Here is a 26339-nt window from a genome sequence, read left to right on the forward strand (position 1 = left end):
AATTGTGGGTCCACCAGGGCAGTCTGTGGAGACTGGAAAGTTGTATAGCTGTATTGCATAGGATTGTTCAGGCTGCATGTTGCCTGGCAACTTCAATGATATAAAGCCCGCTGATCGTCCGAACTGAATGTATTCAACTGCTTCCATCCATTCCTCCTGGACGACACAAACAAGCATCAGCCGCATTACTTACAGGGCTCAAATTAACACGCGGGTTTCTTGCTTTTAAAACTTCTATCGGTCTCTATTAAAATCCCATGAGCTCATCATACCCAAGGCAGCAGCCTCGGCAAACAGACCTCACGATGCCCAATGAAAATGAACCCAGCCCTGCTCGGCTTGAAGACGTAACCACTCCAAGTCCTGCACAGATGGGATGCAGCACTAGCCCCGATCCGAAGGCGCTGAGCAGTGGCAGGGACCCGGTGACGCCCTCACCAAGGAGGGCAGCACTGGACCCCGACGCGATCCGGCCAGCCGCAGACCTGCCCACAGTGTCCTCGGCAAGGATTCATGCTCAGCCGATCCTGTTGCCGAGTCCGATCCCGCTTGGGACCTCTAGACCACCCTCCATCACTGTGACCGAGTGGGACGCGTATTCTCGCCGGAACGCGGCAGCTCGTATCTTGACGTTACAGCTAATCCGTTGTGTAGACAACGATGACAAGTTGCGTGATGAAGTTGCCTACTGGTACCAAGAGTAAGTCTGAGACTACAAAATTGACTCCAAGCTCAAATGCTGACCCACTTCCCAGATTTCGATTTCAGATGTGGTCTCCACTGGCCTCGATGGTTAGTATTCACTGGAGGCAGGTGGAGCAATTTTGTTGGCAGATGGGGAAAGAGGAAATTGTCCAGCGCGCTACGAAGCGGGTGTGAACCATGACTTTTCAGGTTTCGTTATGGACTTGAATTTCGAGGATGATACAATAACAATTATCTAAAGCTGTAGAGCGGAAAGCGCACGAGAAACACGCACTCTTATGGTGGATCTAGAGCACTGTGTAGAGTAAAAATGTCAACATAGTTCTCATTGGACCTTATGTAGGAGTGACTTTTCATACAGTCCAGCAGAGGTCTCAGCGGGGCACGTTACCTATGCCACAGCGCTGTAACCCTGGAATACTGCGAAACCTAACATGATGTTGCTGAGAATATGTTCCCGCGCGACGACACGACGGTTCGCGTGGAGCACGCCAGGAAGCGGGCCATGTAAGTTCACGTATGTCGGGCAACAATTCGGGCCGCATGTTCCCTGACAGTGGGTTGGCTCCGTATTCCGGCAACTGGCGTGGTCGGAGAGTTTGGTACCGAGCCTGTCTGCGGCGAAGTGCTGTGTGGTACTCGCAAATCATCAGAGCGGGTATCTGAAAGCCATGCAGTTCGCGCTCGAATCGACCCGTAGTGGAGACCTCGGGTATATGGTTATTCCGCGATCAGCGCGAGCGACCGAAGTACATGGCCATACCGAATCGGGGTGGTGTATCACGCGCGATACGCCTTTCCGGATATGGACTAGCGTATCTCCCGCGTTCGGTCTATGGTTGGCAGCAACCGATGGCGGATTCGCCTACTCGCAGTCCTAAAGAGAAGATCCTGTCAGATTGGGTTTGTGATTATGCCGGATAAGAGAATTAGACAATCATTTATACCGAGCGATCATAACAAGGTATCTTTAAAGTATGGCATCTATAAAGTATGGCATTGTCGTATATCTGCAAACAGAATTCTGATCGTATTGTTCTTTCCTGTACAGGTTTCTGGTCCGAACTGCCAGACATGACGGAAAGAAACAGTACCATCCCAGGAGTACGCAATGTCGCCCGTCGTCGAGAGACCATCTTTCGGAAATGCCATGAGCTCAGCAAATTCGGAGTCGGTGTTTGGGTGGTAATCTGCACCGGGGCGCGCGACACAATGTTTAAGTCATCCAATACTGCGCTTTTCGAACAGCTGGACCGCCAAATGGTATGTATATCGATATCGCTGGAGATATAGTCTGCATTATAGCTGATGCAGTGCTGATCTACCTTATTGCAGATACGGGCCTCCCGCCGGCCAGTATGGAAGTACAGTAGTGACTATGATCGGCTGCTGCGCGGAGACCGACCACTGCGATTAATTGACCGCCTCAGGTAGCCAAGCAGCATGCAATATGGAGGCTGGTACAGTACGGAGCACCGTCTTATCCTGGGTTACGAAGACGTCTCCTTCACTCCCATCAGTCAGCGGAAACGAGCGTCCAGAAGTGGCAGAATGGGGTTTCCGCTGTGACACTGGCAATGTGCGAGCAAAGTCGTCCATGGAATATTCTTGTCCCATTGTTTTTGAACGTTGTACATACCAGCCTGTAACCGTGATTTTGGATCTTTGGTTCTGCATTACCCGTCACTCGCTCACCGACAACGTTGTCATAGTCCTTCCTTTGCTCTCCTATGTTCGAACTGTCGCTAGATTGTAAATTTATGAATTGCTTATTAACAATAGACAACCACTCTTAGGTTACAGTAATAATGTATGTATTATAGTGTGATATGTCCTATAACATGTACGACTTCTCATCTCACATCATGCATCGGCCACGCAAGAAGACAACAAGCGGAAGCCTAATTCTGATGCTCAGAAGGCAGTTTTCAACATCAAGCAATGAAAGCAGGTTTTTCTGAATGGCAAGTCTTTTTTGACCTCTGTCATCTTCCAGCCACCCTGTAGCCGTAGGCGAAGGTGGAGACCTCATACAGGGACATTCAAAATCACCTTCCGCCCAAAACACTCTTTAATTATATGGCAGCCCCACTGATGAACATTTGGCGCCTTGGCTGTTCTAGCGATGTTTTATGTGTTACCAGTGCTGTATAATTCTGGAACTTTCGATATTACGCTGTGACATAGCAGTACGATACACGCAATTGGTTCGCGTCAGTCATCCCCTGCACTACTCCTATTTCTCACATCTTCCTGCACTCTGTCTTGCAAGTGAGCAGCTGCTCGTGTCTCAAATGACCCCCAATCTAGCAGCATCTCAGCATGAGCTCATTCGCGACATGATTTTAAGCAGATCACTGACTTCTGCTCAAATGGCTGGCGTGGCTGGTTGCAGTAAGCGCAGCATTCGATATATTCGTTCGAACCTGCGACTTTTCGGCAGTAGTCAGAGCACCCCCAAACAAAGCCGGCCGACCACGAACGGTAACCCCGCCTATGCTGGACGCCCTTTGCGAGCATATCCTCACGAAACCCGACCTGTGTCTAGACGAAATGGCGACTTTCTTATGGGATGAATTCGAGACTTTAGTGACAACCGCCAGTATTAGGAGGGCGCTAAAATCAGTTGGATGGTCTAAGAAAACAGCTCGTCGGATTGCTGGAGAGCGTAATGCGGACCTAAAGGCCTTCATTAAGCGTAACTGGAAAATATATGAAGAGGACCCCGAGCTAAACTTTGATGCATATCTAGAGTGGTGCATTGACATTGTCGGTGCCAGAAAGCAGAGTGCAGAGGGGCATTTTTGTCATGCTGGAATTACTCTGGAACCACCGTCTCTGAGCTTCGACGGGATTAACCAGTGATCCAACACCCCACTTTTCTGTCGACCAGGAACTCGATGACTAATCGGGACAATTCTGCGTGTCAAGACGTCGGAGGCATTATTTCAAATTATATGTAGTAGCTATGCCTCACGAAACCTCTCAGAACTCAATTGTAGCTCAGACTTTAAGCTTTTTTGGATACCTAGCAAACGATATTCCTTGGTTTGTCTATAAGGCTTTACAAAAGTCATGTTGAGAAACTGGTCTTGTTGCTTAAATTGTCGATACACATCACTTCCCCTGTTTGCTTTTTATATGTTCTCGAGACCATGATTGGCCCTTTAACCGCGACAGCCTCTTAATTACACGTGTCAGATGAACCCCCCCAACTCCGACCTCAGATCTGTTTCTTGGAATGTTTAATTCTGCAGTTCTGGTGCATACTCTATCTTCTTCCGACCAAAGACTACCTGGTCCTTCCTCGATAAAGCCTCTCACCACTTTATTGTATCTGATATATAAAATGTCCTTCACGCACCACGACTATACAGTCGCGTGGATCTGCGCCTTGCCGTTGGAACTAGCAGCAGCGAAGGCCATGCTGGACGACGTTCACCCTCCGCTTCCCCAGCCAATATCCGACCACAATGTCTACACACTTGGGAGATTTGGCAGCCACAATGTAGTGGTGGCCTGTCTGCCTGGCGGTGTCTATGGGACGATATCCGCTACAGGTGTAGTGTCACATATGGTCTCTACCTTTCCGACTCTCCGGTCTGGTTTCGGATTGATAGTGGGTATTGGGGGCGGAGTCCCGAGCCCAAGAAATGATATTCGCCTTGGCGATGTTGTGGTCAGCAGGCCAACTACCACTTCAAGCAGCGTTATCCAATTTGACTACAGCAAGACACTGCACGGCGGTCGATTCCAGCACACCAGGTCACTTAATAAACCTCCACCAGTGTTGCTGAAGGCCGTGTCTCAATTAGAAAGTAGTTATATGACCGGGGAAAGGCTGATCAGCGAAATTTTGAATAATACACTGCACAAAAGTGAAAAGATAAGGGAAGAGTCTTCACGACCGAAAGTCAACTGGCTATTTTCACCAACCTACGACCATGAGAATAGCGAACATAACTGTTCAGCATATGATCAGACACAGTTAGTGAACCGTTCTGAGCGGGGAAATAATGACCCTTATATACATTATGGCTTGATCACTTCTGGAGATCAGGTCATGAAAGATGCCAAGACTCACGATTCCATTGCTCAGGATCTAGACATACTCTGTTTTAAAATAGAGGCTGCTGGGCTCATGGACGAAATCCCTTCGCTAGCCATTCGCGGCATTTGTGACTACTGTGATTCGCATAAAAATAAACAGTGGCAATGATATGCTGCGCTTGCGGCTGCTGCGTACGCGAAGGCTCTTCTGTCGGTAGTTCCCACTTATTGCCGCAAAAAAACACGTGATTTAAAGCAATCAGTCTGGATGGTCCCCTTCCGGAGGAACCCACGGTTCGCAGGTCGGGAAGACGAAATCACCAGGATTGAAGGATTGTTTATGCAACAGATCGGACCTAGCAAAGTTGCTATCTGCGGGCTAGGTGGTATTGGAAAGACACAGATCGCACTTGAACTGGCTTACCGCATGCGAAATCAAGACCCTAAATACTTGATTTGTTGGATTACATGTACCAGCTATGAGAGCATGGAACAAGCCTATATGAACATCACCTCAAAGCTGAAAATGACTAATATAAAGCCGGCAGAGGTGAAAGAAAAGATCAAAGCTTATCTTAGCCAGGAGAGTGCCGGGAAGTGGCTTTTTATATTTGATAATGCAGATGATATGGGAATGTGGAGCAAAACCGAAACTGATTCAGTATTAACAGACTTCCTTCCTGAAGGTGAGCAGGGCCATATTCTCTTCACCACGCGCAGCCGCAAGGTAGCTGTGAAACTAGCATCTTCACATGTGATCACAATCTCTGAGCCGAACACAGAGACTTCTGTCCAAATTTTAGAGAACTCACTGGTTGAGAAAAGATTGCTTGATGATCGTGTTACAGCTCTGAGTCTTCTTGGGCAGCTGGTTTTTCTCCCTCTGGCGATCACCCAGACAGCAGCGTATATCAATGAAAACAGCATTGGCCTCTCTGACTATCTTCAGCTTCTACGGGACCAGGAGCCACATGTGGTTGAACTGCTGAGTGAAGATTTTAGAGATGAAATGCGCTACAAAGACATCCAGAATCCTGTTGCTCTGACTTGGTTTATCTCCTTCCAGCAAATTCAACAGTTAAATAACTTAGCGGCGGACTATCTGTCCTTCTTTGCCTGCATCAACCCGCATGACATTCCACAGTCTTTACTTCCCCAGCCGATCTCGAATAAGAACAAAACCGATGCTCTTGGTCTTCTCAAGGCCTTTTCCTTTATTAGTGAGGGGAGCACGGACAGTTCTCTAAATCTACACCGACTAGTCCATCTTGCGACTCGGAATTGGATGAGAAAGAGCCAACAGTTCCGCGTGCAAATATTGAAAACTGCTGCCCAACTGAGCAAAGTCTTCCCCAATGATGATCATGCCAATCGGCAGGTGTGGCGGGAATATCTACCGCATGCTCTTACACTAATAGCAGAAGCTGACTTCCAAAAGGAGCAAGAGAAATACATTGATTTGATTGAAAAAATCTGTTGGTGTCTGTATAGTGACGGACGCTGGAAGGAAGCAGAAGAGCTACAGGTGCAAGTATTGCAGCTTCACAAGCGAGTGCTAGGACCAGAGCACCCTGATACTCTAGGCAGCATGAATAATGTGGCATTGATATACAGGAATCAGGGACGATGGAAGAAAGCACAAGAGCTGGGAGTGCAAGTAATCAAGCTTTGCAAGCGGGTACTAGGACCAGAGCACCCTGATACTCTTAGCAGCATGAATAATGTGGCATTGATATACGGGAATCAGGGACAATGGAAGGAGGCAGAAGAGCTACAGGTGCAATTATTGGAGCTTCGCGAGCGAGTGCTAGGGCCAGAGCACCCTGATACTCTAAGCAGCATGAACAATCTGGCATCGATATACAGGAATAAGGGACGATGGAAGAAAGCACAAGAGCTGGGAGTGCAAGTAATGAAGCTTTGCAAGCGGGTACTAGGACCACAGAACCCTGATACTCTTAGCAGCATGAACAATCTGGCATCAATATACGGGAATCAGGGACGATGGAAGGAAGCAGAAGACCTGCAGGTACAATTATTGGAGCTTCGCGAGCGAGTGCTAGGGCCAGAGCACCCTGACACTCTTACCAGCATGAACAATCTATCATTTACATGGAAACGCCAGGGAAGGTTTAAGATCGCCTTTGCTCTTATGAAACAGTGTGCAGTGATCCGCCGCAGTCTATTGGGTCCAGATCATCCAGATACCATATCCTCTTTGACCACGCTCAGTGACTGGGAAACAGCGGTAGATTCGCCACCATGGTATAGTCCACAAAGCATACTTGTCTTTTCTTTCCTTGCTTTTGCTTGCCTCTACCTGTTTTCATAGATCCTATCTCAAAGAAACGCCCGGAATGGCTAATGTTTATATAGAGGAGGTGACTGCAATAATAGATAGTGGTCGAACATATTAGTGGATTTGTTATCTTTCCTAATATGGATACGTATCCGAAGGATTATATGACGTCATGCTGAGGGATGAACGATACCACTGTTCGTTATATTCCTGTATTGTAGTTCCCGAGAATGGTTGGTGTACAGTGTGATGGTCGGCAGAGGGGCCTCAAGAAAACAGAACTGTAACACAGGCGGAAGGCGATTCTGAATCTGACTGTACACGTTTATGTAGCCTGCTTATAGATCAAGAGGAACAGTCGCGGTCTGGTGCGCTCCAAGGAGCAGATTCAATAACTCAGGAAACATAGCACAGTAGGTCTGGTATGAGCTGTCTTGCAGGAGGTAGCCTCTTTTATAAATATCGGTCCAGCTTGTTGACGTTCTATGACCATTTGTTCAGATATTCCATGAGCTAAAGCTCACACAGTAGGTTTCTTAACTAGCTGGCCAAAGGACCTGGAATGAGAGTGTAATTTTCTCATCAGAACGTGGTGTACAGTATGTGATGCGGCAGGAGCTGGGGCGTAGTCTTGTCCAGAAACACGACACGTTCCTGGGATGTAGGGTGATATCTATTCCCACAGCAGATATAAATCCAGCTGTTTGACAGATTCCTGTCATGGCTCATCTTGTCCGCTCTTGGCATCCATACCATACAGACATCGAGCTCCCTTGCACTACGGGAATGGCGGCACAATCATCGACAGCCCGAAAGGAAACATATAGATGGCGACGGTGGCTTGACCATCTGAGCGAGTCTCCAAGCTCGACTAACCCCGCCATCCAGAGCCGTTACGTTGACATGCTGCTCGAGACGGAGAGAATACCGATTCTGCATAATCTGATTGCATCCAGCTGTACCTGGCTTCTCCTAGCGGGATTCTTGGTCTTCCCCGGCACATTTTCTACGTTGCAAGACACCGCGCTGGTTGATGGATTGAAGGGCCGGAGACGGGACAATGGGGTAATATCTGATGCTATTCAGAACCCCCCTCTCCTCGGCCTAGCCGTAGCGTCATGCGCACTCGGCACCGTTGGCTGCGGCTGGCTTTGGTGGAGGTGGAGGTCGAATCTCATTTGGCCAACACGCCAGATTTTCCTGTAATGTGCCTTCACTCTTACCAGGATTATGTCACTAATAGAAGCCAGGCCGACCCTGGTCCACTCTGTGACTGGCTTAGTCAATACGTTTCTTAATGTATATACAGCGCGACACCGGACCTGGTCCGCGATGGCAATTGCCACAGCAGCGGTGACAGGCGCATTTGCAGTTGCTGCCACTATTCTCCTCGGTATTATCCAGCTTGTAGCCCTACAACAAATCAAATACGAGCATCAGGTTGCTGTAGCGAAGTATGCAATCCCGGATTATATCCACACACATGGGCTCTGTGAGTGCAGCGATAAGAGGCCTGGAGCAGTGACTCCCGATAAGTAATACTCTTACTCGATTTGAGTATTAGCGTTCTCCGTCTTACCTTATCTGTTGCTTATTCTCCATAAGAACGGATACAAGTACATGGGGCAGGTGGAGACTGTTTCAGCCTTTCTGCTTGACGAAGGCGCTAACGGCATACCTGTGGTATGTAATGATGTGTTATCATGCGTGCCACTCTAGAGAGGATGATAGGCCTGTTATAAATTCGTTATTGGTAGCCTGGTTACAGTACAGTACGCAGACCACCCACAGGATGGATTAACATCTCCTGGGATATATTGCCAATTACATAATTCAAGTACCGGATGAAGAGAGACAAATAATCGCCCAAGTTGAATTCGCGATGTCTTTCATCTTCACTACAGAGCTATACTGGAATAAGTCGTGCTGAGCCTGGCTCGAATCAGAATTTACTATGATTTCTCAATGCCGGGATTCAACGTTTTCCTTAACGATAAGGCACTATCCCGGGATATAGCTCTATAAATATTTACAATTATTGGAGACAAGCTTCGGGGTATAAGTCGTCAACAGCTGCTTTCCTCTGACAGAAGAAATGTGGTAACTTCGTTTGGGATGGCCACCATCCTGAAACGGAGATACATCTTGCGTAATGATTAATGGCGTCTAGTAGAAGTTACCTGGGGATAATTTATATGTCAAAAGAATAATTAATGAATGTTTGTTATGCCTATTTCTCATGGTTGAGATAAGCATGGTATTACCGAAAACTAGATCAAAGACACTGTGTATAAATTATTTAGCTGCACAATGCTTGTCACGTCCCAAGAGCTATAGATTGAATATCGCCAGATTCGTCAACGACATGGCCCTCTTTAATACGAATAGTATCTATAGCCAGCAGCCTAAACACGAGCATTGTGGTATACCCTAGGGCAGAGTGAGCAATACTCGCGCTCCTCAGTCAAGCCAATGATGAACTGACAGATGCAGTAGACACTTCATTCTGAGAGCCTTCAAAAGCTACAAGGAAGGGTGGCCTCGAATGCAGTCTAGACCAAGTCTAGTAGTACTATCAAGGCGGCGTATGCAATGTGTGACAGCCCCTGTAAGGAGTCCCTTGTATGTCTCACTCGATTAGTATAATAAGTCCCATTTCCCCCAGGTTCGGAACTATGTATTCGCCAAACTGGGAAGACCCGCATTTCCTCCCAGCACTACCAATAGCTCAGTGTGCTCCATATCCGAATCGGCTGGCAACCATGAGGAAATCATGGATGGTATACAGTAGCTTCATCACGTATACTGCCGCTCATATCCAGATGAGCGATCCTCTACCTATCCGTAGCCCGCTGAATACCAACAGTAGTATCAAAGATTATTCCTACACCTCACCCTTATCGGCAACGGGGTCGGATTTTCCCTGCAAGGGCTACGCTCGCGATCCCTTCGACTCAGTTGCTGAGTATACAGCCGGACAGGAATATGCAATCACTCTAGCCGGAACCGCTACTCATGGCAGTGGGTCATGCCAAATTTCTTTGTCATATGACATGGGTGAGACTTTCCGTGTCATCCACTCCATCCTCGGCCACTGCCCGGAACCTCTCCACTATTCCTTTCGAATCCCAGAAGACGCACCATACGGGCCCGCCCTGCTGGCATGGACCTGGTTCAACAAGATTGGAAACCGGGAAATGTACATGAATTGCGCGCAAGTGACAATTCAGTCTCCTAAAACAGATGTCGGGACGCTGCAGGGAGAGACGCAGCAGGCTTCATGGCTGGAGCGGCCTCCCATCTTTCTCGCCAATATCAACGGCGAGGGGCAGTGCGTCACTATTAAGGCGAGGAAGTCAGCTTCCCGATGCCGGGTGATAGTGTCGAGGGCACCGTTCCAGGGACTGGGTATACATGCAGCAGCTCGGCTACCTTTCTAAGCAAGGTTGCCAGCTCGCGTTCTTCGATGGCATCTTTTATCACCCCGCCAGTTCTTACAACGCCTAGGCCCGAGATCACGCCACCAGGAGGAAGCACACTGAGCACAAAATCGGTATTTTACACGATCACTGAGAAGAACTCTACTTCATCCACGAGTTACACCGATTCTACAGGGATAAGATATTCGACAGGAATTGGCAGTACGCCCGTTATAGCTGGGAATTCCTGCACACCTGGAGTGATGCAATGCTCTAGTGATGGTCATTCCTTCTTCTTGTGTGATTCGGGAAGGCTTGTGCCAATGGGAGCTGTTGCTGCTGGCACAATCTGCAGAAATGGGGCCATTTTTCCTGCAGGCTAAACAGGGTATATTGCTAGTGCAGGCTTCATGTATGGAAAACCGAGGCCGACTACATGTATAATCTCCGTGCTGTTCGTGCTACTATTGATCGTGGCTTTGGATTCTTATCTTATTCAAATAGTGGTGTTGCGTCTAATTATCACAAACAGGGCAGACAAGCGTATGTTCCCACTGCAGAAAGAGGTATGCTTGATGTGACTTCTGTCTCATATATCAGGGTTTATCAGATTGGCATTTGCTGTACAATGCAGAAGATATCACCACCGAATATGTAAGACTCGCTTGGCTTAACAGATCCTGTTCTACTGTAAACGAACACGTGCCTCTTGTTGCGGATAAGAATAAGGAAACCCAAAGCACCGAAGGTATCCAGTCCGTTGGTGAGAAACAATAACGACTTACGTCTGACAGTAAATACTCGATTGTCGTTAAGTTTTGTCAGCCATTAACATCACCAGCAGTCCGGCCAGGGTGCTGCCGCGATCGATGATGGTATATAATAGAATAATATAAAGACTGCCCTGGTATACTGAGGTAGTAATACTGCCGGGCACATTTGTTAAATCGTTGACAAAAACCCTTTCGAAAGACAAACTGACGAGCATCTCACGCCATCTTCGAGCGCTTACGTCACTATCAGAGATGGCTACAGTGACGTCCATTTTTGGGATATTCGTGCTGGTGGCTGGAATGTCACCGGAGCCAAGCAATGATGTTCCCCGGCGCCAGGAGTATCTCCCCGGAGTTACTATCTTCAATTATCTTGCTAAGGATGTCTTTGCATGGTCGGTCTCTAACACAACTGGCCCAATGACGGTGATTCCCCACCAGGAACAGTATTTTGAGTCGTGGAGAACCAGGGTGGATGGTGGTGGTATTTCAATCAAACTAGCCACTGAGCCAAGCCAACGCAGCGTGCTGCAGTTTGAGTATACCAGAATGGACCCAATCATCTATTAGGATGTGTCATACATTGACCTGGACTATGATTCCGATCTTTTCCAACATAATATAACGGTGACCTCCAATGACCCTTCTTGTCCAGTGGTGAGCTGCGCTGCTGGGGTCTATGATTGTCATGATGTTTACCTGCACCCGGATGACAACTACGCTACGCATGGGTGTCCAGTACAAACACATCTTAAATTGTCTATTGGTAGCAGTGGTTCATAAGTGAAACACATAGCCTTGTGGGTGCGCTCGATCTTACTTGCGTGGGATCGGGATGCATCCCATGAAAACCAGGTCATCTAGTCCGTGTTTTTCCTATTCAATGGGCATTATTTTGTTACAAAGATAAGTAGCTAACATTGTCACACACCCCTTGTTCTCTAGGTCACTGAAAACTGCAAAACAGTACCGGGAAGAGTGTCAGCTAATGGAAGGAGCGCCATAGGGTTCGTGGAAGCTAACACGGTTTAGTGTGTCCAATGGCTTTATAGAGGTATATTGCCTTTTTGCTTCGGGAACAGCAAACAGTCTATCTATTCAATGGATCAGGCTGGCAGAGTGCATGGCTTTGCTACAATAGTGTCAGCGGCTTAAAGTTTGTGGCACGATACTAGATTTAAGGTATACAATTTTCCAAATCCTTCAAAGTGGCATATGTATTTCGAGTTCCGGTGAGAAATTCTAAGAAGGACAATCTCACGGCCTTTCTTTTATCTACCCAAGATAGAGTTTGGAGAGTTTGATCTTCCATATAATCTTAACATGGATGGATCTTGATGCTAGGTTTTGCTTATTAGCACTTATCCCCTAGCAGCATGACGCATGTTCCGGCGAACAGCTCGGTTTCTCGACAGATACCCATTTGTAAGTTGCGAGACTGAAAGTAAAGAAAATACCAGGGCGAAGACAGGGAGGCTGGACAGTATATCAATAAACCACCAGAAATAGACGTCTGCGGGCTAACGGCACATAGGACATGCTTCCGTCATACCAAATAGTACGCACAATGATCAGGAGCACTTTTGGTCAATGCAATACATTGGAACAACCAGGTTACTGTTTCTATCTACCTACATCCTCAGGTTCTCTTGGGTAGAAGCAGCTATAGACGAACGGGCACAGCTAGGCCCTGTAGACATAATAACAACTCGAGAATCAAATAGATCCAAACGTTCCCGGGGCTCACAATTAAGATCCTCATGTTCAACTGTGTGAGAGGCTATCCCCACCAACATTGAGGCCAAAGATTGTCTGGTTATCACATTGATGGGGATTATCACTCAAGCTGGCCGAAAACCAAACCGGCTCCCACGAAGTGACCGGCACCTGATAGGATGAGACGGTCCCCTTCCCTGTCACAGAGTTCTGGCTCAGCCGGGCCGCGTGGCATGGGTCTTGCGTCCCAGACCTGTAGAGCGCGTAGGGCCCGTGGAAGCGAAAGACTACAGTGTCGCCCGGTTGAGCTACAATAAACGATGGTTCGAACAGTGAGCTGCTGCGATTTCCATCATTGCCGTCTATGGGCATAGCCCCCACATCGACAATGAACAGATGAATGGTGGCTGTGGTGTCGGCGAAGATAATATCGGCGGTGCTGTTCGGCTGCGGACCGGTTGTCTGCGATGCCGTTAGGCTTGACGAGGATGCGGTATGTTCGGGAAGAGGGGCCATCGAAGGTTTACCAGTCTTGGGGTTTGCCTCGTCTAATTGGGATGGTTGTTGCTGTGCTTGAGTCTCTTGTGGCCGGGCAGTTGTTTGCGGTAATGACTGTGAGCGCCAGGACGACCCTGGCATCTGGTCCACTGCTGATGCTGCAGTGGCTTCCATGGAGGAGGTTGCCGTCGGCTTCGGATTCTCTCCCATAGATGTATCCGGATTGGTTGTTGCCGCAGCACCGTTGTGATTGCTTAATCCTACAGGGCTTTGTGTTGTTACCCATACAGTTTGCGTGACAACTGCTGCCGTGGTCCTGCCGGTGTCCACAGTAGCAGTAGATGTGTGTTGCGCGACCGCAGCGCCATCATGCGAAGTGAGGGCTGGGGGTAAAACGCAGCTAGACCCTGTCAGTATATATAGTCATCCGGGCCAACCTATGCTGTATGCAACCCACCTCATAGCGGGAAGAGCCGCCATGGACAGAAGAGCCGAGAGTAAGGCCAGTTGTTGGAACATCATAAATATAGCTCCTACTGCGATCCTCAACGCTCTGAAAGAAACGAATACAGGACTTGAAGCAGGTCGTAGGCCAACCTGGGTTCTTATTAATATTGTAGAAGGCCTTCTACATGCGCATCCAGCCTTTCTAATTAGCCGCATGTAACGTATACTGCCCTGCATGGTTATCGACGGTATTACCACCATATCTCTACGGTTACTTGGGGCCGAGACTGCAGCAGTTCTGGCGAGTCTGCCATCTGAATAGAGGCGTCAGTTACTCGATATTCTGGGCATCTTACTGAACAGAGAATTAACGCATTTAATCTTATACCTGCAATACCCAGGGGATGGATTTTCAGACACTACTAAACTCTGATATTAGGGTCACTCTCTGAGTGATATATTGTGTCCTTAATGTTACATGTCCTATTGTACTATTGAAGTTGACAAATGTTCCAAACTTCTGTATTTTTCTACATGGCATCGAGCAACCAGGTAAGCCACATTGATCACTCTTCTTCAATAGGAAAACACGACCCAACTGTGCCAGGATTAGATGGGTGTGCTATGACAGGGGAATGTACATGAACCGCACACAAAGCTCCTATGATCAGCAGCAAATGCATACAGGCATTCCATATGCTATGCTCACATTCTAGGATGCATGATCAAAGCTCATTGCATGTGTATATAACTCCACCCCAGTAACGGATATTCTTAGTGAAGACCTAGTACTGAATCTCGCAACTTTCAACGCTGTCTATATTTAAGCAGCAGACTCTTTGATGACTGAGAGAAGAATTCTGTCCTTTAATGAACTAGTTCTGCTTTTGCTATCTTCACCATCTGGATCAGCAGGTAAATATCCCTAGGAGATATGTATCTGCTGTAATCGGAGGCATGTTTAGGTCTAAGAAGCTGACGGGAACAGTGTTCAATCACATGGCGTTGACGATGTCAGGCGGTTATAAAGCCCAATCAGTGGACTGTCATGATCGCGATACCCAGAGGCGATATGCGGGATATCTTTGGCTCGAGATCTCACTTACGCACCGCTTGAACGAAAAGCTGAAAACCCGGTGGTTACTCGAAAACGAGCATCAGCTTCACCAAGCTCTGATATGTTGCCGTGTAACTGGACCGGCCCTAGAAGATGCACCTTGCTTCAGCAATAGTTTTGCAGGGATATACAACTTCCACGGAGTCAGGGCACGAATCCAGCTTCTACGCCAGCGACTAGAAAAGGAGCAAGAGCTCATTGACGAGACCATGCAACAGCGGAAAGCCGTGAGATACAGAAGAAGCATAAGGTTTTGCCATATGTGCATTGGTTCGGCTGAAGGTCTGGTCAATATGTCATGTGGCCATCGAATCTGTTGTCTATGTATGTCCAGTCTCCCATGTCAGGCTGACAGGTCCAGCCAGGCACCGCTGTATGAATGTGGTTTGTGCTGGAAAACAGCATGTGCTGTCACAAGCCATTGGGAGCAAATCTTAAATCCAGCATAGAACAAAGGCTTAGTCAGCCACCCTTACTTAGCTTTCTGCTCTCATAGATCGATCATTTATCAGTCGCTGGGATAGAATAACCACCGCGAGCATTCTTGGCTCTTACCATCTTAGTTGCACAATAACTCCATAGTATCTCACGACCTATCTCTGTGTTCAATATTGAGAATCATATTTCATGTTTATTTACCTGGATACCGCCAAATATGTTGAGATCTATAACTGATCATTATCAGCTATAGTATAGCTGCTTACAGATGTATGAATCATCTATATTTAGGCTCTTGTGAATGTCAGCCGAGCCAGACACTACTCCGACATATTGCTAGCTTAGTGATACTGTACGTAAGTCGGTATATGACAAGATTTAAACAATCAGGCTAGAATCCTGATGCGCAAGTAAACCGCCACGCTTCTGGAACATCCGCCGGTCTACATCATATGGACCTCATATTGGAGCAACAGCCTCCTACGGCAAAGTCAGGGATTGCTGGCTTGCACATATTGTAACTATTGTGTCTCTCCAGGCTCCGCGGGCCTCTACTTTGTTTCCACTGTTGGAGTCGCATGAAGTGGTCGTTGGGCAATTAATACCAAGTGTATATGTATGGAAGACTCGCATTGCTACACTGCTACAGCCAGAACAGAGCCTGCTCTGCGGCATTGAGATGCATCCAAGTGACGTTTGGCCTAATATATGTCATTCTTGCCATCCAGCCACCAAAATATACTTTACTCGGCTTCTCAGGCTGCTGCCGTTGCCGTCATGAGCACGGCTCATTCACAAAGTTACTCAACTGGCCAGATCCACTTCCGCTGGAACAGCTTTACGATTTCTATTATGCTGTAAATGCTGTAACACTTATAAATCCTGTCATCTAGCAACTCGAAACATCTTTTGACAACGCCCGTTGCAATGAAGTTGAGAAATGACTGTAACCGTACCTCGGCAAAACACCAAAGATAGCAGCATGTTGAGCCCGGCAGTCTGATGATTGCCACTGACCCCCTTACGCATGATAGCCAGTTCCATCTAGACATTCGGGCAGATGTTCCAGCCGTATCCTAGACTTGCACTCGTGTGATAAAATCGTGCTCCTCTATATCTAATGCATATATATCACCCGCATGTCCCTAGTGTAAAACGGCAGCTCTCTCACAGGGCGCCATCCAGGGTACCAATGTCGCGAGTTCCTGTACGATACCTTGTACTATAAGAGGCATGATATACGACTTAAACTTACAACCTAAGAATAGCATGCTCTTTGTGGATGAAAAACGTGACCTTAATTGGGATCAGGTTGGGCAGGGCTCAAGGTGGCTATACACGGGGTAACTTCCACTCCCTTTCAGAGCTCTCTTACAACAATGGCGACCCCCTAATCTACACTATTCTTTGGCACTACTGTGTTGCCGCCCGTTGTTATTAAAACTTAGTCTCCATGTTCTACTATACTCAATCATAAGATGTAGATCTATAAAGCCAAAAGCATATCAGGTCTATTACAATGTCTTGAGGATCGCGGATGCATTCTGGTTAGACGACAAAGAGACAGGGAAACAAGGCCTCCCGCACATATGCACAGGAGTCTCGGTACTTCTAGTCGGTTAATTCACTATGCTATATATCCACATTGTACTTTGGGAGACATGTGTATATTCCGCGATATCCACAGTCATTTAAGTAACCAGACTTTGTATGCTGATCGCTATCAAACCGTCCTACAGCTAGCGTGGGGAACGCGTCCAATACGTTGATTTTATTGCGCTAAGGCCACTCTTATAGATCATCTCCAGCAGCTGAGTGACTCTAGCCAACAGCCATAATAGTTCAGGTACCCCCGCTGCAGGCAGGTAGTTTCACACCAGTGCACAAGACTGGAATGCTGCAGGCATAGATCCAATGGCCTCAAAGCGGGAGCAAGAGCAGGAAAGAAAAAGAGTCAAAAACCTTCAGGAACGGCTTAAGCGACGAAAAGACCGTCTTACGCAGGGCCTTCACGACTATGCTCTCTTGGCCGACGCCAAAGTATATATGCTCATCCAGGACCGCCGTGGTGGCATAACCGAGTACAGAAGCACTCCGGACAGAAAATTTCCGCCGACGTATGCACAGATTGTAAGTACCGAGATACGTGCCAGTCAGCACCTCTGCATGCTCATTGATCTATCTATAGAGGCGACTCTTCCCATCGGCCAGCCTCTTGACGCCCGAGAGCTTCGGAGTCGCTGTCAGTCAGTCAGCGAAGGCTGATCGGTCCAGCAAGCCTACTGAGCACTTTTCGGATCCGACAGTGGAGATGTTCGCAGACGACCGAGCGGTGATTGGAGAGCCCTCCGATCCGAGCAATAACCTGGCTCATGTCTTGCCGGATCAAACTCTACAAATGGGACCCGCATCGATGCCATTGCTCCCGGAGACCGACATGCAGTCCTACTTCAATTATACAGAATGCGGAGCACTGCCCCAATGACCCCCCAATAACCCCCTCAAAAAAAGACAAGTGGATTATATTCAACATGAGAGTTCAAACCCTTTTCTTTGATGTTTTCCCTTCCTAGCTGTATCGTCTGTGTTCGTCCGCAGGATACGCCTTGTCCCAGCAGGAACGAAAGGAAACAATCAAGCACTTGTATGTACTTAGATTTATGGTGCATGTTTAGGGCTTTTGTATAACTAGGCACGATCTATCTCCTTCGAACTTATCCTTCTACGGGTATACCAAACATAGCCGGATTGCTCGTTACCCAAGACTGACGGCATCCATGCTGGTATATTGCCAGACCATGCAATACGTAATCCACTAACAGACATCCTTCCTATTGTACAAGCCCTCTCAGCAGCTGGAAGAGCGGAAAACCTTACTTGGTCTTCTATAACAGACTCCTATCCTGGGAGTTGGGTTGGCACATGGACATAATCCCCGGGCATAAGGTGCCAAGACAGGCTAGCTTACCACGCGTCATCTGCTACCACCAAATGTGGCTAAGCCTGCGCTTGTAACACGATTGCTGACTCACCCATTTTAATGAACTAAAAATAGTGTCGCCGCGGGGTCTCAGTTGCGAAGGGGGGTGTGTCAGAAATTAGTGCGACAGTGTCAGAGAAATCCTGACTTAGGATGAGCTCAAGCACGTGAAAAAATGATCCTGAGTTCCTGACTCAGACTTAGTTTTTCTGACCCCGTACTAGCTTTTCTAAGCTAAATGAACCATTATAACCACACCTTAAGGGTACTTTTAGGGGTATTTAGGGTATTAGGAATTTTAGGGATTTTTTTTTTTCTATTTTTTAAAGTAGCATTTTTTGGTCACGTGTAAAGCTGATTCAGTGTCAGGAATTATCACGTGTGTAAGCTCTTAGAGTATCAGATCATGTGCTTGAGCTAATTATGAGTCAGGGTTTCTCTGAATCTGTCCGAGCTGTTTTTCCAGCTCCGGTCTGACACCGTCGTACTAATTTCTGACCCCTTGCAGCTGTATGCCCGCTTGCCGCTGCACTGAAGGTAAGCTTTCTTGTTGCGGATAGTTGAACTAATCATATATTCCGTACAACATGGATCTTGTAAAAGGGGTACCATATCAAACGTTGTCTTGTTATTGCCTTGGACAATATTACCCGGAGCGGATTAACCATGCAGCGCTTGGTTCCTTAACTGACGGGACAAATTAGGTCAGTACCTGACTAGAGTAAAAGCTATAACTGCTAAAATATACTCAGGTGTAAATGACGCAACTTTCGTAATTCACAGGAGGCTTTTGTCACACCTGCCCTGGTCGCTCACATACCGTACGGAATTCATGTGTCTCCCGAATGTGACTAGGTCGGGTTGGAGCGATTGGGTTCAGGTCTGGACTGCGGATAGTCATGCCTTCTGGGTGCGGGAGGCTAGAAAACCGAACTGTGCTTATTTGATCAGGAGTGATCGTGAAGTCGTCTAACATGACTGTATCAGACATGCTTGAGGCCGAGGGCAAATTGATGTTTCAATCTCACGAGACTCAATGGTGCAGATGTGTCTTTTCCCATATAAGTATCATTAGGTTCCACCGGTCGCGAAGTGTTACTACTTTCCAGTGCTAGACCTTACTCTGCTCTGGAAAGGCATCCGTAAGCTTTCTTCCAGCTCTTGACGCATGCAACAGATAACAAATGTGGTCACACTCTGGAGAGACAGAAGTGCAAGACATACTGCTCTATCTGAAAGAGGGATACACACCATGCCTTACCGGCTTGCAGACACATCTAGTCAACGTACTACTTATCTTCAATAGTAAGTAAGGGACAAATTCAATTTTTCTTGTCTCCTTTGAGCCAGCGGATATGCACCGACGACTAGGGGCGCTGATAACTACGGCTTTAGTCGCTTCTATGCCCCATTCAACATCTGCAACTTCCGCTGGCTATCTAGCGCCTGGTCAGAGGAACCGCAATATAAAAGCCGATAACAGCTGGTTTACATACTGTCCCACATGGAGACTAAGGGACACTGTGTAAACCAGTGACCACACACGCCAGGATATTCAAGAACCGTGTCCTACGTATATTATATTGTTCTGTCAACATCAAATTGGTATTTGACCGCCCAGCGCCCACTAGCGTTCGGCGGCCATGAGTGGAAAGGAAAAATCGCCTAAGAAGAACTCTCTTCGTGGCGCGAAAGACAAGAGCAATAAGAACAAGTTCTCACCATTACAAGACAGGGAAGACTCTCCATCGAGTCGGGACGCGGACGGGGATGTACAGATGCATCAATCAGAAGGGGCTGCAGCAGAACCTCAAAGGCGTAGGGAAAAGCACCGTCGGGGCTACAGTCTAAAGCAGCGCGCGGCCACGACCCGAATCCGGAAATGCGGTGACAAGGATTATTACGGCGTGCTGGGACTTGAGAGGACTTGTGACGCACGGGATATCCGACAAGCCTATCGAACCTTGGCCCTGCTGATACACCCAGATCAAAATAAGTACGAAGACGCAGAAATCGCATTCAAAAGTGAGTGTCCAAGTGGTCAGCAGTATCATAAACATTATCGTGGCTGCCACAAGGTCTTACTAGATTGTCACTGACAAGTCTGCCGGACAAGAGATTGGCCAAGCCTACCAAGTGCTCAGCGATTCCCGAGAGCGGGCCGCCTTTGATAGGCAGCATGACCGTTACGAGAACAAAGGAAGCATCGATCCACATGACCTCTTCGGGGAGGAGTTCGCGGACAATGCTTCCGGCGACGAGTCCAGTGAGGGCCACTCAGCCGATGAGGAAGATGGACCAAAGACCCCTGACCATGCCGTTTTGGAAGTTTACTCAGAAGCTACGACCTACGTCAATGAATATCTCACAGCGAAAGACACGTCCGTCGTTCACACCATGCGTGAAAAAATCAACGACCTCAACCGGAGAATCAAGGAAGAGAACCGGAAATACAGCCGGCCTGAGAATGAATTTCTGATCAAGATAGACCTGCTGACAGGCGTCCGTGACGAATACAACAAGGCATCTGAGTTGGTTCAAGATGGAACTGCCAGCGGAATACAGTCGGAAACGCTGCGTAGGATTGAGAGCCAGTTTGAGAATGCTCGAAAGGGGTACGGCTATCCTGAAACATGGAAGCTCCCTTCAGCCATTGGTAACGGCGACGGTAGTAACAATCGGGGGCCCGGCGACATTAACGATGAGCGCCGGATACTTGGCTATGTGCCACATATGGACAGCGAAAGAACCGTTTTTATCGTGGAAAGCCAGCCCAATGGAATCGCCATGAAGCGGTCGCAGGATGTTGGATATGATGCAGCTAGGTCGTATCTGGAGCTCCCTGAGTCACAGAGAAAGGATGTCCGGTATTCGCAAAGCCGCTATGGCAAACGTGATCGTAATAATTATGATCAGATCCTGGGATGGGATTGTAGGATTCCATCCAATTCGTCTCCATCTGATTGGGAATACCGACGAGCTCTACCTCCTTCGTACGGCCTGGTCCGTTTTCACAACGGTTTTACGGACATCCTGAGCCGAACCGCCCTGCGCAACGTGCTTGGTCGGGAGGCCGCTGATCGAGAAATCAATGCTTTCTATGGACAGCATAGTATGACTCCGCCGTGGGCTCAAATGCCCTCTCGTGGACGACTCCCTGGCCGCAATTATGCTAAGATTCAGGGACCATCAGTGGCCGGCGGTGCAATCAACGGACAGCAAGGTATTGAGCCAACAGCGAGAGTTAAGCGGAGCAACAAGAGCAGACATACAGGTGAATCCCAGGGAGATGGGAACCAACAAGCCAGTTCTTCAGCAGAGGAACACGGTGGAGAAGGCCAGGACACTATGAATACAATCCAAGCCGTTATGGAGGCGAACCGACGCCAGATGCAGGCCATCACTGATGCGCTTGCTCAGCTAACATCGCGGCTTGCCATCATGGACCAGGCTAAGGATACCCTTTCTGGCTAGTACTGGTGTGAATCTGGTGTGAAGCAAGGCCATCTTGAAAGGGCTTACTTAACATACCAGGAATGGCCTCCAATGGAGAGAACCCACTATGTTAAGAAGTCTTCAGACATCTGAGGTGGAATCACGTTTGGCATAGGTATGCAGCATTGACAACTGTTGGTTTTGGTCTTGCGTCAAGCTGGACATTTACGGCCCCTGCTCTGGAAGGTGCTTCCAAAGTTGCCTTTCCCAGTTTAACATATAAACGTTCGGTGGTGACTTAAACTGAATGCGTGTGCTTCAAGCATTATAATATACTGGCTTAACTAGAAGGGTCTTCATACACAGTTTGTCATAGATAGTGATTGATATAGAGCTACTCGTTTGATGTATTTTACATATACTTTCTACCAAACGTCAAAAAGCACTTTCATATACATACTCTAGCTTCTGTAACTGAATTTGCCGTCAGGAACATACACGCCGCTGCACATATTTCAGTATCCCATGTGCCGTTGCAGCAAGTAGCATCAGCAAGACCTTGACATACACGCGAACCCTGTACTCATAGTACGGGTTCTCGGCTTGCCAGATCATCAGACGTCCAGGCACTGTGTCTTCGAGGACTCGAAACGGGACGGTGGCTGAGCCATTCATTCCATTACCGAAAATGATGGGACACAGATCTACCAACCCTCCTTTTGCCACCAACACGCAGACCTTCTCCCCCAGCCAGAGGGTTCCATTGCTCATTGTTCCGATTTCTTATAGCATAAGATAGAACGTCACCCAAGAAGCCGCCGTGGTATAGTAGAAACGCACAGCCGAAGACCGATTGCTTCATATCTTCAAGGGAAATTTCAAAATGCCATGAGCCAGCTTCCATGAGCACAATTTGGCCATAGCATGCTCGTATATGTAGTGTATCCTGGAGTTCCCATAAGATTAGTAACGTCTTATCTCATCAATGGGTAGAAAGCTAACCCGGTAATCAACGGAACCAATCGCGGCCAAAGGGCAGCGCTCCATCATTGGCTCTGTGATGGATCTACTATATTCTGTCCTAATACCGGTGACCGAACGAGAAGTAGAAGAGATATCAACAACACTCAAAAGATTGGATATAGAAGATTCGACAGGCTGTTACTACTCTATTCAGGTCATTACTGCTTTATATTATTTCTAAGCCCTGTTGCGCATATAGACGGAGAGAAATCTGTGCCTGTTCTGACATTCCATGCTGTCTGGGAACGCATTGTCATACCCTGGTTTCTTTCTCTCAGCCATACTGGGATCATCTAGCTCGTTGCTGCATACAGACGTTGGGCCCTCATGCCAGGGAAAGAATAGTATTTGGAATAAACGATCTGCAATCTGTGCACTCTACTGTGACGGCTAACAGTCTCATTTAGGAAGAGATCAATGAACACCAATGCCAGTATAAACAAGGTATCTTCCTGGCCAAATCCTCTACAGAGCATTGTACATACGGTCGGGAGCTGGGTATTCCTTCTATCTATATCTCAAAAGAGGTGACAATATTGTCTACGATCCCGCTGGATCCCATCGTCTTTTTGATACTTCAATATTACCTTGTCTATATTACTTCGCATATTTGTTCCACACTTTGTTGTCTTGTAAACCCACACTTAGCCATTGTCCTGCTCCATGGATCTTTAGTACGGGTATCTGCCAAATGGTAAGGGACGGAACCCAGATAATAATTGGTATCCGCGAAATTATCCTTCAACTTACACAAATAAGTGCCTATTACGTCGGTAGAGAAGCTTCACTGTGTCTTATACGTGCCCCACTGCTCAGTATCATATTAAGGCAGATTGTGAGAGGTAAACAGCGCCATAGCCCGCCTATGCCCATATGTACCTGCCAAGCCTCCAGCCTGTGGGCGGGTTTCGACCTGGGTGAGTAACGCATGTGAGAAGCATACATGAAACTGTTCGGCAATTTGGATCTCCCTATTACTCGGATTAGCGCTTCGTAAGGCTAACAGTAGTTTTGCGAAACCTCCACCCTCATAATTTTCCACTAGGTTACGCGTTGTCCTACTCTTATTATCTGGACAGTACAGTTATAAGATACTGGGCGTCATTGTAAGCTCTACAGATGGTCGCCTGGGCGACTCCTTCCAAACTGCACAATGAGGAGGCTAGAGCATAGGCCCGCCCCTATCATCTTGACCTAGTTCTTTGGAGACATTGTTAGACAGCTTGTCTGTCCTAGGCCCTTCAAGCTCACTTTGAGCTGAGACCGAGGCAGATGAAATAAATGAACAGGTATATAATTAGTACATAACCTCATTTTCAGTACGGCGTTCATTGCATTCTAGTGTCAGATGACTTATGCGACCATCAATCAAAAGACTGTACTCTATTTCTTTATTGACCTACCTCTAAAAATTTTGAATATTTTAAGCCCTTAGTGTCTGATATTATCAGTACATGTCGTCCGACTATTATTTTAGGCCTTATTTCTCGAGGTAGATGATTAGATCAACATTCATACTACGTCTAAAGATACATCTTATATTTCAGATCAGAGTTAGATCTGGGACCTCATGTTAGAAAGAATATACTTAAAGTAACCCGTTCCGGATATCCTAGTGGAATTAGAAATAGTCGACCGGATCGCTATATACCTGGGCATATAAGATTATGTACCCTTAAATAATTCCAGCATCCTACTATATTAGTCTTTCATAATATCCAAGGTCCTATATATGAGCTCTTTGGTAGGTTGAATCGTCTACTAAATCGGGTCCATGAAAATTTATACTGTAGCACCCAACAAAGCTGTAGGCCTAGTTGATGCTTACTTCTTCAGAATATGAATAACATCGCTTGAGAAGAGCCAGATTTGCCATATTCCTCACATCAGACATTCGGGCTTGTCTAAAGATAAGATGGGTTGGATAAGCGGTTCTTCTTCGATTTTTGATCATTTTAAACGTGCATGTGAAGTGTAGCTCTAGATCAGAAAACACGCGCAGCTTCCCAGATGCTAGAGAATTCGGTATTTCTCAATAGCTTCAGGATAACACGCATTTAACCTTTTCGCTCCGCCGCTTTTTTTGACGAGAGAGATGGTTTAGGTGGCATTTGCGGTGGTCGAATTGCCTCAAGTGTCGGGTGGTGTTTGGAAGTAGTGGGTCGCCACGGTCAATTACGTTTCAGATCGTGCTGCCAGATAGCTTATGTAAACTGGTCCCCCCTGTACAAGTGGCTTGCCAGGACTGGCCACTCTCACATTCCTATCGTGCCACTGTCATTATGGAGCCATCGGTGTTCAAATGCCACTTATTTTTGCCCCTTTAGGATCTAACATGTATACCGGACAGCTTGACAGGCATTACTGCCTTGGTGTAAGGTGGGGATTTTCGTTGCGTACAGTACAATGTCTAGCCGCGGTTCTCCTTGAGCACGACGTAATCATGACGAGCAAATTGTCACCTTCATCTACTATTCTTATTCTAACCCTTACTACTGGTTGAAGCAACAAGCTTCTATTCCCTAAACCCGGACAGAATTCTCTCTGAGGGATTAGAATGACAGAAAAAATCTGCGGCCATGGAAAACCTGCTGAACAGCAGGACTTGGAGTCGCTCGATCCGGGTGGAGACCTCATTCTATCTATTGAAGGCCAGACTACTCGACGGTTCCTTGTCTCGTCCAAGGTTCTTACCTTAGCTTCCCCCGTTTTCGCGAATTTATTGGGTCCAAATTTTCGCGAGGGAAGGCAGGTAACAGAATCTCACTGCCCGACAATCTGTCTTCATGATGATGATCCCGTTTGCATGAAGACTGTGCTTGAGATTCTCCATTATCAGGGTGATGGAGAGGATCAAATGAATGCAGAGAGACTTGCTTTTATAGCTGTCCATTGTGACAAATATATCTGTACTACGGCCCTTTGACCGTGGATCTTCAAGTGGTTCCATGATTGCCAACCCGTTCGGACTGATGAGGAGTATGGCTATCTTCTACAGTCGATGATGATGATGATGATGATGATGATTCATACGCTGGCCCCTCGCCTTAAGGCGATATGCAGGATCCACTATCTACACTCTCTATATACAACTTTGAACGTGACCTATTACTTTCCTGACGAATTTGGAGCCTCGTCAAGACCTGTGTGGGCCAGTGCCTGGGGTTGTGTTTTACCGCCCTCGTGGCACGCGACTTCGGAATCTCTGCAATGCGTCCGCGAAGTCCAGGACTGCCCCAAGGACGCTGCTGTCTGGCGGGACATCTTATAGCCTATTTTCTCTATCTTGATCTGCTCCTCCTAGCATATCTGATATATTATTTAAGACTCCTCTAATCTTTTACCGCAGTATTTGATATATTGCGCTAAGCCGTGGGCAGTTAATAAATACATATATCACTGTCTCCGTGGCCCTACACTCACACTGCTCATCTTCCCG

The 26339-nt window shown here is 47.3% G+C and overlaps 12 protein-coding genes across 12 annotated transcripts; 9 read left to right on the forward strand and 3 right to left on the reverse strand.

Moving 5' to 3' along the window:
* Positions 1–110: 110 nt before the first annotated feature.
* BO87DRAFT_204009 (uncharacterized protein) lies at positions 111–966 on the forward strand. Its single transcript, XM_025618570.1, has 2 exons — positions 111–700; positions 756–966. The coding sequence occupies exons 1-2, from the start codon at positions 258–260 to the stop codon at positions 877–879; spliced, it is 567 nt and encodes a 188-aa protein (XP_025474294.1). The 5' UTR covers positions 111–257; the 3' UTR covers positions 880–966.
* An 813-nt stretch (positions 967–1779) lies between these two features.
* BO87DRAFT_401922 (uncharacterized protein) lies at positions 1780–2139 on the forward strand (the record flags this gene model as incomplete). Its single annotated transcript, XM_025625641.1, has 2 exons — positions 1780–1968; positions 2041–2139. 2 exons carry the CDS (start codon positions 1780–1782, stop codon positions 2137–2139), a joined length of 288 nt encoding a protein of 95 aa, XP_025474295.1.
* Positions 2140–4054: 1915 nt separating this feature from the next.
* BO87DRAFT_401923 (uncharacterized protein) lies at positions 4055–7087 on the forward strand (the record flags this gene model as incomplete). The annotated part of the gene is made up of 4 exons (XM_025625642.1): positions 4055–4892; positions 4974–5744; positions 5778–6133; positions 6194–7087. 4 exons carry the CDS (start codon positions 4055–4057, stop codon positions 7085–7087), a joined length of 2859 nt encoding a protein of 952 aa, XP_025474296.1.
* A 753-nt stretch (positions 7088–7840) lies between these two features.
* BO87DRAFT_450120 (uncharacterized protein) lies at positions 7841–8658 on the forward strand (the record flags this gene model as incomplete). The annotated part of the gene is made up of 3 exons (XM_025628395.1): positions 7841–8256; positions 8305–8546; positions 8591–8658. 3 exons carry the CDS (start codon positions 7841–7843, stop codon positions 8656–8658), a joined length of 726 nt encoding a protein of 241 aa, XP_025474297.1.
* Positions 8659–9876: 1218 nt separating this feature from the next.
* BO87DRAFT_450129 (uncharacterized protein) lies at positions 9877–12042 on the forward strand (the record flags this gene model as incomplete). The annotated part of the gene is made up of 6 exons (XM_025628396.1): positions 9877–10385; positions 10415–10733; positions 11006–11050; positions 11315–11348; positions 11479–11771; positions 11817–12042. 6 exons carry the CDS (start codon positions 9877–9879, stop codon positions 12027–12029), a joined length of 1413 nt encoding a protein of 470 aa, XP_025474298.1. The 3' UTR covers positions 12030–12042.
* Positions 12043–13010: 968 nt separating this feature from the next.
* BO87DRAFT_321282 (uncharacterized protein) lies at positions 13011–13979 on the reverse strand (the record flags this gene model as incomplete). Its single annotated transcript, XM_025619927.1, has 2 exons — positions 13011–13860; positions 13918–13979. The coding sequence occupies 2 exons, from the start codon at positions 13977–13979 to the stop codon at positions 13011–13013; spliced, it is 912 nt and encodes a 303-aa protein (XP_025474299.1).
* Positions 13980–14864: 885 nt separating this feature from the next.
* On the forward strand, positions 14865–15473 carry BO87DRAFT_321333 (uncharacterized protein; the record flags this gene model as incomplete). Its single annotated transcript, XM_025619930.1, has 1 exon — positions 14865–15473. One exon carries the CDS (start codon positions 14865–14867, stop codon positions 15471–15473), a length of 609 nt encoding a protein of 202 aa, XP_025474300.1.
* A 1618-nt stretch (positions 15474–17091) lies between these two features.
* On the forward strand, positions 17092–17947 carry BO87DRAFT_401928 (uncharacterized protein; the record flags this gene model as incomplete). Its single annotated transcript, XM_025625643.1, has 3 exons — positions 17092–17109; positions 17332–17592; positions 17651–17947. 3 exons carry the CDS (start codon positions 17092–17094, stop codon positions 17945–17947), a joined length of 576 nt encoding a protein of 191 aa, XP_025474301.1.
* Positions 17948–18150: 203 nt separating this feature from the next.
* On the reverse strand, positions 18151–19696 carry BO87DRAFT_401929 (uncharacterized protein; the record flags this gene model as incomplete). Its single annotated transcript, XM_025625644.1, has 3 exons — positions 18151–18360; positions 19263–19362; positions 19542–19696. The coding sequence occupies 3 exons, from the start codon at positions 19694–19696 to the stop codon at positions 18151–18153; spliced, it is 465 nt and encodes a 154-aa protein (XP_025474302.1).
* A 389-nt stretch (positions 19697–20085) lies between these two features.
* Positions 20086–22107, forward strand: BO87DRAFT_370294 (DnaJ-domain-containing protein; the record flags this gene model as incomplete). The annotated part of the gene is made up of 2 exons (XM_025622018.1): positions 20086–20467; positions 20559–22107. 2 exons carry the CDS (start codon positions 20086–20088, stop codon positions 21914–21916), a joined length of 1740 nt encoding a protein of 579 aa, XP_025474303.1. The 3' UTR covers positions 21917–22107.
* A 231-nt stretch (positions 22108–22338) lies between these two features.
* Positions 22339–23552, reverse strand: BO87DRAFT_401931 (uncharacterized protein; the record flags this gene model as incomplete). Its single annotated transcript, XM_025625645.1, has 6 exons — positions 22339–22381; positions 22446–22581; positions 22616–22823; positions 22880–23003; positions 23160–23224; positions 23502–23552. 6 exons carry the CDS (start codon positions 23550–23552, stop codon positions 22339–22341), a joined length of 627 nt encoding a protein of 208 aa, XP_025474304.1.
* Positions 23553–25288: 1736 nt separating this feature from the next.
* Positions 25289–25826, forward strand: BO87DRAFT_450135 (uncharacterized protein; the record flags this gene model as incomplete). The annotated part of the gene is made up of 1 exon (XM_025628397.1): positions 25289–25826. Exon 1 carries the CDS (start codon positions 25458–25460, stop codon positions 25824–25826), a length of 369 nt encoding a protein of 122 aa, XP_025474305.1. The 5' UTR covers positions 25289–25457.
* Positions 25827–26339: the final 513 nt, after the last annotated feature.

Source organism: Aspergillus neoniger (assembly GCF_003184625.1).
Source record: "Aspergillus neoniger CBS 115656 unplaced genomic scaffold BO87scaffold_59, whole genome shotgun sequence".
Classification (NCBI taxonomy): Eukaryota; Fungi; Ascomycota; class Eurotiomycetes; order Eurotiales; family Aspergillaceae; genus Aspergillus; species Aspergillus neoniger.

Excerpts from the sequence above, each read along its gene's own strand:
- BO87DRAFT_204009 (XM_025618570.1), top strand. The coding sequence starts at position 258 with ATGAGCTCATCATACCCAAGGCAGCAGCCTCGGCAAACAGACCTCACG. Across the intron at positions 701-755 it reads GTTGCCTACTGGTACCAAGA|ATTTCGATTTCAGATGTGGT; the intron begins GTAAGTCTGAGA and ends CCCACTTCCCAG.